The 8,969-nt window shown below is 43.5% G+C and overlaps 1 protein-coding gene and 1 non-coding gene across 5 annotated transcripts in view; both read left to right on the top strand.

Annotated features, from left to right (window-relative positions):
- The window catches only part of Nfrkb (nuclear factor related to kappaB binding protein), a 34,090-nt gene that overhangs the window by 21,226 nt on the left and 3,895 nt on the right, over positions 1-8,969 (top strand). For all 4 annotated transcript variants that reach the window (XM_026779301.1, XM_013346324.2, XM_005346997.3 and 1 more), the window contains exons 18-23: positions 1,264-1,387; positions 1,834-1,913; positions 2,052-2,269; positions 2,366-2,636; positions 3,468-3,680; positions 6,496-7,263. In XM_026779301.1, coding sequence (XP_026635102.1) covers positions 1,264-1,387; positions 1,834-1,913; positions 2,052-2,269; positions 2,366-2,636; positions 3,468-3,680; positions 6,496-7,263 — 1,674 coding nt within the window. The remainder of the gene's footprint in view (positions 1-1,263; positions 1,388-1,833; positions 1,914-2,051; positions 2,270-2,365; positions 2,637-3,467; positions 3,681-6,495; positions 7,264-8,969) is intronic.
- On the top strand, positions 3,072-3,262 carry LOC113456150. Its single transcript, XR_003377014.1, has one exon. It is a non-coding gene; the product is annotated as a U2 spliceosomal RNA (small nuclear RNA).

Genomic DNA, 8,969 nt, shown 5'->3' on the forward strand with positions numbered 1-8,969 from the left:
CTCGAACTCACAGAGATCCGCCTGCCTCTGCCTCCCGAGTGCTGGGATTACAGGCGTGCGCCACCACCGCCCGGCTAACATAAAATCTTTTAATAAAATGAATGAGTAAGTCATCTAATCCCACACCTGGGAAGCAGAGACTGGTGGATCTCTTGAGTTTGAAGCCAGACTGGTTTACAGAATGGGTTCTAGGACAGCTAGAACTGCACAGAGAAACTTGTATCAAAAACAAACAAAAAATCAGAACAAAACAAAAAATCAAATCAAATGAATAAAAGCTATCTAGGCATGATGACATGTACTTATAATAAATACCAGTTACCTTGGGAGGCTGAAGCAAGACGATTTTGAATTTGAAGCCTAGATAACATAGTAAGACTCCTGCCTCAAAAATCAATGGGCCAGTGGGTAAAGACACTTGCTGTGCAAGCCTGATGACCTAACTTCACTGGAGTCTGTATATGAAGCTGGATGAGGTGACAGATCTTTAATCCCAGCATCTCTTAAGTAAGGGTGGAGTCAGGCAAGGGAGACTCACCTTTTCTCTGGACTAGGTAGCCTGGAAAACACAGTATGTTAGAAACAGCAAGAGATTGTGTCTCAACAAGGTAGATAGATGGTGAGCAGCAGCCATGAAAGTTGTCTTCTGACTGCCACACACATACTATGGCAAATGTTTGACTATATTCATATCATACATATAGTAAGAACACTAAAATAATCCAATAAAAATACTATGGCCAAGTGGGTAGAGAAATGACTTAATGGTTAAGAACAGTGTTCTTCCAGAAGACCCAGGTTTGATTCCCAGTAATTCACAACTGTATTTTTTTTAAAAGATATATTTTAAAAAATTTTATTTCTGTGTATATGTGTCTATATTAACACATGCCATGTGAGTGTAGGTGACCATGAAGGCCAGCAGAGGGCATTGGATCCCTTGGAGCTGGAGTTATCATTGTTTGAGCCACCTGATATGAGTGCTGGGAACAAGACCAGCAGTGCTCTTAACTGCTGAGCAATCTCTCCAGCCTTCTTGTAATAAAGGAAAGGTTTCTACAGTTAATTAGTTCACAGGATGCATTACAGTGAAGACAATTAGTATCTTAGCTGTACACCATTCCTTTCAAAGTAAGCCAGTGAAAGGACAGAGCTAGATTGTTATTCTCTGTGACTTACATCTGCTAGTTTTTCCTGGGAGTCCAGATAACTTTTATTATCTTGGCTGGACTTTTCCCATGTCTCCTTTTGTTCTGTTCATAGGTGAACACTGTAGTGAGCGGTGCACTGGATCGACTGCATTATGAAAAAGACCCTTGTGTGAAATACGACATTGGACGAAAGCTGTGGATCTACCTGCATCGTGACCGGAGTGAGGAAGAGTTTGGTATGTGAGCTTCAGAGTGCTGACTAGATGCTTCTGCCTTCTGTTTCAGATCTGTTACTCTGGTAGCATTCAGTTAGGATAGGATTATGGAGGCAGAATCCAGTCCACCAACAAGGCCATGGTTTGTCTTACTTTGTTTTTGTGACAGGATCTTGCTGTTTGGGCAAGCTGGCTTTGAACTTGGTATGATTCTGTCTTTGTTTCCACAGTTCTGGACTTAACAATTGTGCATAGTCAAGTCCAGCTTTTTGTTTTGTTTGCTTTGCTTTGCGACAGAGTCTAGCCTGGTAACAGGCTGGCCTTGAATTTACTGTTTCCCTGCCTCAGGCTCCCTAAAAGTGGGATTACAACTTTTATTTGGAGAGGCCTTTGTTTTTTAACAAAGATCTTCTCATTAAGCATGCTAAGGCCAAATTTCCTAAACTGTATAATGTTTTTCTTTATAGAACGGATCCATCAAGCTCAAGCAGCAGCAGCTAAAGCCAGAAAAGCTCTTCAGCAAAAACCCAAGCCGCCATCCAAGGTGGTAAGTTATCTCGTGAGGGCGTTTACTTTAGAGGTTCTAAGATGAGGTGTGCCAGCAGAGACACTCGGCTTTTACCTGACCCAGTGAGTGTATCAGGAGCCTTCATGATGCCTGAGGTAGACCCTTTTTCTTTTCTAGAAGTCCAGTAATAAGGAGAGCTCCATGAAGGGTCTTAGTGGTCCTTCTGAGCAAAGCCAGATGAGCCTCAGTGACTCCAGCATGCCACCTACCCCAGTTACACCTGTAACCCCCACCACGCCAGCATTGCCCACCACCCCCATATCTCCTCCACCTGTATCAGCAGTGAGCAAAAGTGGCTCTACCACTGTCTCTGAGCCAGCTAAGTCAAGTTCAGGGTAAGTACCTGTGTTTCTTCTCTTGTTCTTTCCCTCTAGAGTCTTTCTGTATGCATGTGCTGAGTTTTGTGTTCTCCCCCTTGATTTTTCATATAGTGTTCTTCTGGTGTCCTCACCAACAATGCCACAGCTAGGAACGATGCTTTCCCCAGCTTCCATCCAGACTCCACCCAGTTCTCAGGCTACTGCTCGGGTTGTAAGCCACTCTAGCTCAGCTGGACTGCCCCAGGTTCGGGTGGTAGCCCAGCCCAGCCTTCCTGCTGTTTCCCAGCAGTCAGTAGGGCCAGCACAGACACTACCACAGATGCCAGCAGGACCACAGATTCGTGTGCCAGTCACTGCTACACAAACCAAAGTAGTACCCCAGGTAAGTGGATGCTGCATGTCATTGGGATACAGGGACCATATAGACCTAGAAGTGGGCTACTCAGTGACTCAGACAAGTAGAGCTTGAGGAAGACCTGGAAGTCTTATATTGTTGGTATTAATGATGAAGTTCAGTGAACTCATTTAATGTTCAAAGTTTCAAGGGAAATGTTCAAAGCTTGGAAAAGTACTTTTAGGTACTCTGTTTTGCATGTCAGAAACAAGATCTTCATTGTTATATCAAGGCCCTGTAGAAGGAGAATTGTGCTTCTAAATTTCCATTGTGCCTTTAGCCATGCCACTGATCACTTGTTTGAAAGATTCACATATTTTGTCTTCATTTTCCTTTCCTGTATGTAAAATGTCTTCAGCATATGGAAATGAAATAAGAGGTTAAATGTAAAACATTGTGAACATGATACAAATATAGGAGATAATCGCTTCTTGGCCTTTTGGCTAAGATCAAGTGTAGTATCTGTTCTTATCAGTTTAATATCTGATATGTCCTCTATCTGAGGACAATATATTAAATGGATTTTTGTAATTAGGAGTTGGAATAGGAGCTTGCTTCGTCCACTCCACGCATCCACCTGGTATTGCAGTACCTCCAGGAACGGTGCACCCCTCGGGGAATAAAGTTGGCTCATTGAAAGAAAAACAAAAAAACAAATATAGGAGATAGAGTGTACATTCCAGGGTGTGGTGAGCTTCAGGCTCTGATAGCAAGGGTACTTTCAGAATACTTTCTGAGCGGAGTTGTACAGGGCCCTTGCATGACTGCTGATCCCATTTTGGTGTCTAATTGGTCTCTTGACTTCACATCTTGAACTAGGCAGTTGTGGCAACTGTTCCAGTCAAGGGGCAAACTGCAGCGGCCTCTGTACAGCGGCCTGGACCTGGGCAGACAGGGCTTACAGTGACAAATCTTCCTGCTGCAGTCAGCCCAGTGAGCAAGCCAGCCATGAGTTCTCCCGGGAACTCTGCTCCAAGTGCCTCCACGACAGCTGTCATCCAGAATGTCGCAGGACAGAACATCATCAAGCAGGTATGTGGACCTGACTCTGAGTGGTGTCCTAAAGATAAAAGCAAAGGAGCTAAGGCGTGGAATGAGACTGAACAGCCAGGGTGCCTATGGAGGAGGCTTTATTGCCTTTGTCTCAGGGTTTGGAGATTTATCAAGTGAGTGCCCCACCCCCACCCCAGAAGCAAACTTTATGCTCATCTCTTTTTGTGTATTTCAATATTTGGTAGCTGGAGTTATGGGGTAGCTTCCCTGGTTATGCAGTTAGCTTCATGGCGTATTTTACAGAGTTTTTAGTTTGTCGCTTGTAAAGGTGGAATATACATTTGTTTTTTCTTGACTGTGAATATGCAGATGTGATCTCACTTTAAAAATTGTGGGGGGCTGGAGAGATGGCTCAGAGGTTAAGAGCACTGCCTGCTCTTCCAAAGGTCCTGAGTTCAATTCCCAGCAACCACATGGTGGCTCACGACCATCTGTAATGGGGTCTGGTGCCCTCTTCTGGAGGCACACACGCAAAACAGAATATTGTATACATAATAAATAAATAAATATTTAAAAAATTGTGAAGCCTTTTGACACCTGGTACTAGAGCAGTGCCTCTCGTCGACTTTACCCCACTGTGTTTTGTATAAACATTAGCCAGTCTGTCATGGCATCGTGGGTAGGTAGGTGAAGAAATAGATCCACTCAGTGACAAAATAACATTTTTATTTAGCAGGTATGTATTGTCTTTGGGGAATTTAGGCTGTGTTAAAGAGACTAAGCCCTTTTGTGGAGCTCATATGTCATAGGAGTAGGCGACAAAAAAGTATGAGATAACAAGAAACACTATAGCCAGGCGGTGGTGGCACATGCCTTTAATCCCAGCACTCAGGAGGCAGAGACAGGTAGATCTCCATGAGTTCAAGGCTACCTTGCTCTACAGAGCGAGTACCAGGACAGGCTCCAAAACTACAGAGAAATCCTTTCTTGAAAAATCATAAGAAAAAAAAAACAAAAACAAACTGTGGTGATTTGGGTAAAGATGGAAGATGGATGGGACATCGTGTGTTAGTTTAGCTGTGATGATGGAAAGTAGCTTCTCTGAAGAAATGACATTTAAGGGAATGAAGTCGTTGTGCCATGTAGTGGTGACCTGGAGATAAAGTACTATGTGTGTAGACTGGAGATTGAGTGTGGTACATCAGGAACACTTTTGTGGAGTGACAGGGAACTTAGTGCATAAGCAGTGCATTTGGTGAGGTTGACGTTTGTCACAGTGTCAAGCTTTGATGTGACGGTGAACACAGGCAGATTGTGAACTCATCGGGTGCTGGTTTGTAGTTAATCCCTAGCTATTGGATACGGTGCACTTTGGGGAACAAGAATGAAAGCAAGAAGACTATAGAGCAGCTGCAGCAGCCTGGGTAAGAGGGATGGAGGGTGTTTGTTAGCTGTGGCAAGAGGGGAATGTAGCTCATGTGGTTTGCTGGTGCTTGAATATGGGTCTAAAAGAAGTGTTCCTGTGGGCTCTGTATGGAGTAGTTAGGTATAGTGGTATCATTTACTGAGAGGGAATAAAGTTGGAGGATGGAGAATCTGGGACATAGAGATTTAATATTGGACAGCACCTGTGTGGGATGTTGTAAAGTATGGATGAGATTCATTGTGTGTAGCTATTCAACAGCTGTGACTGGGACCAGGATCTGGATTGTTAAAGGCAATGTCAGGTGAGGAAGCAGAAATAAGTAAATATGAATAATTTAAAGAGAAATGTTGCTTCTGAAGACAACATAGAATTTGGGCTGGAGTATTGTGTACAGATGAATCATGAAACAATCAGATTTGATTTTTTTGTTCTTTTGATGGCCAGTATCATATGTATTTGCTTTCTATGATAGTGGTCCAGTAGAAGGGCTACCAAGAGGAAGGCATTGAGTAGACCAGAGGGTCAGGCTATTAATAACATGTTGGGTACCGTGAAGCTGGTAGTGGTGAACTCAGGTAGTCTGACTCCAGAGTCCCTTCTTGGAGCTAGTGCACCATGCTAGTGCTCAAAACACGTGGGCTAACTGTAAATAGATGGATTTGAATTACTAAAGGGTGGTATGGGGTGGGATGATCATATACATGCTGACAGTACTTACTCCATTGTAATGGCATTGTGAATAATATTTTTAGCTTAAAAAGTCCTTTACACCTTATGGTGGTGTCTTATGCCTTTAATCCCAGCATTTGGGGGCAAAGGCAGGTGGATCTCTGAGTTCGAGGCCAGCCTGGTCTGCAGAGTGAGTTCCAGGACAGCTGGGGATACACAGAGAAACCGTCTCAAACAAACAAACCCCAAAAACAAGACAACGAAAATAAAAAACTCAAAATCCTTTGCTAAGTAAGTTATACACACACACACACACACACACACACACACACACACATTCAACAAAATAATGTATCTTGGTTTACTTTAAAATATTCCAGTTCTTGTGGGGTGGGGCTGGTAGGTGTAGCTTAGTGGTGAGGCCTTGGATTTACTTTCTAGAACCCTTTGTGAGGGCAAGTCTCAACTCCCAGCTTACCTGTACTGCTGGTAACTCTGCCAAAGCACCAGCTCAATCACTTCTATTCCTTGCTAAAGCCAGGAAAGGATAGATAAGATTGACAAAGTAATTGCATTTGAAGCTGGGTAAAGGGTATATGGTTTGTTATATTCTTCTTTACTTTTGTTTGTGTTGACCATTTTTGAAAATGAAAAGTTAAAGATACATGAATTGTATGCCTATGAGTAGAGGTTTGCCTAATCCATGACACCAGTTTAGCACTGTGAATCTTTTCATTGGTATTGTATTTCCCCGTCCAGGTATCAATAACTGGGCAGCTTGGTGTGAAGCCCCAGACAGGCAGCAGCATTCCGCTCACAGCCACTAACTTCCGTATCCAGGGTAAAGATGTACTGCGCCTGCCACCCTCTTCCATCACCACAGACGCCAAGGGCCAGACGGTTTTGAGAATCACTCCGGACATGATGGCCACATTGGCCAAGTCTCAGGTTACCACAGTCAAATTGACTCAGGACCTCTTTGGGACAGGAAGTGGCACTGCAGGCAAAGGCATCTCCGCTACCTTACACGTCACTTCCAACCCTGTCCATGCAGCAGACAGCCCTGCCAAGACCCCTTCAGCCAGTGTTCCTTCATCAGCTCCAGCAGGTACTACCGTGGTCAAAGTAACTCCTGATCTCAAGCCAACAGAAACCTCGAATTCAGCTTTTCGCTTGATGCCAGCTCTTGGTGTGAGTGTGGCAGATCAGAAGGGAAAGAACACAGTGGCCTCTTCAGAAGCAAAACCTGCTGCCACAATCCGCATTGTGCAGGGTCTGGGAGTGATGCCTCCTAAAGCAGGCCAGACTATTACTGTTGCAGCACATGCAAAGCAAGGAGCCTCTGTCGCTGGTGGGTCTGGAACTGTCCATTCTTCAACGGTGTCCTTGCCCAGTATAAATGCTACTGTGTCTAAGACTGTGGCTGTGGCTTCTGGGGCAACAAGCACCCCTATCAGCATTGGGACTGGAGCCCCCACAGTGCGACAGGTCCCTGTTAACACTACAGTTGTGTCCACATCCCAGTCTGTGAGTATTGTTGATGGTAAAGATTTTAGCCTTCTGCTCAGGAAGCTATTTTCTGGAAGGAGATGGGTGTCTTAGGGTTTCAGTTGCTGGGATATGAAACACTATGACCAAAAGCAAGTTGGGGAGGAAAGGGTTTATTCAGCTTCTATTTCCATATTGCTGTTTATCATTGAAGGAAGTCAGGACAGAAATTCAAGCAAGGCAGGAATCTGTAGGCAGGAGCTGATGCAGAGGCCATGGAGAGTTGCTGCTGACTGACTTGTTCTTCATGGCCTGCTCAGCCTGCTTTCTTATACACCCTAGGACCACCAGCCCAGGATGGCATTGCCCAAAATGGGTTAGGGCTTCCTGTATCAAGAACTAATTAAGAAACTACCTTACAGCTGGATTTTTGGAGACATTTTTCTTGAGGTTCCCTCCTTTCAGATGACCCTAGCTTGTATTAAGTTGGACGCAGGATTTTGCTATAGCCCAGGCTGGCTTAGAACTTGTTATGTGCCTAAGCTGGTCTTGACTCTCCTCATTTGTTGATTTTCTTCTCTCAGTCAAGTCAATTGTTGTACACAATTGCAGGTGTGTACAGCCAAGGCCCGCCTGGAAAAGTTCTTCAGGTTCGGCCCCTGTCCCTTAGGAGACTAAGAACTAGGAAACTGATCTGTCCATATCACTCAATTTGACATATAGATTTGGGTTGTTTGTTTTTGGAATACAATTTAGAAAAGTGTAGCATGTGTGTGTATACATGTACACATATAAATCCTTAAAATATAAAGAATAATGTCAGAAGCATAGGGTAAAATACAAAATTTTCCTGTCCTTACAAGGGTTAATGAATAATGTATTTATCCTTCCAGCCCTTTCCCTGAGCACTCCATGTATATACACCTAGTTAAGAATGTAGGCCATTCTCAGATATTGACCAAGCCCTGTTTAGTGATGTGATAATACATAGGAGAGCTTCTGCTGCCAGTGTGCTACAGTAATGCTCTAGTGCAAGGTTTTTTTAAAAAGTATTTCTGGGGCTGGAGAGATGGCTCAGCGGTTAAGAGCACTGCCTGCTCTTCCAAAGGTCCTGAGTTCAATCCCAGCAACCACATGGTGGCTCACAACCATCTGAAATGAGGTCTGGTGTCCTCTTCTGGCCTGCAGGCATACACACAGACAGAATATTGTATACATAATAAATAAATAAATATTTTTAAAAAAAGTATTTCTGGAGCGTAGATAACTGAGTCTCAAAGATACACATATTGAAAGTTTGACACACTAATTGTGACCCTGCAGCACTGGGGCTAAAAGCCAGAGTTTTGAGCCTACTAGGCAACTACTCTACGAGCTACATTCCTAGTTCCAAACTGAAGAAAATATTTTCTACGCATGTAACAATATATAGCTGATAGACTTTTTGGTAGCACAATTAGTGCTATCTTTTTTTTTTAACATTTATTATTTTTTTATTTTATATTCACTGGTGTTTTGCCTGCATGTGTGTCTGTGTGAGGTGTTAAAGCCCTGGAATTGGAGGCAGGTGTGAGCCGGTGCTGGGAACTGAACCTGAGTCCTCTAAAAGAGCAACCAGTGCTCTTAACTGCTGAGCCATCTCTTCAGTCCCTCTTGTATTTTTTTTAACGTTATTTTTATTTTATATGCATTGTTTTTTTGTTTTTGTTTTTTTTTTGGTTTTTCGAGACAGGGTTTCTCTGTGG

Source organism: Microtus ochrogaster, chromosome 5 (assembly GCF_000317375.1).
Source record: "Microtus ochrogaster isolate Prairie Vole_2 chromosome 5, MicOch1.0, whole genome shotgun sequence".
Taxonomy (NCBI): domain Eukaryota; kingdom Metazoa; phylum Chordata; class Mammalia; order Rodentia; family Cricetidae; genus Microtus; species Microtus ochrogaster.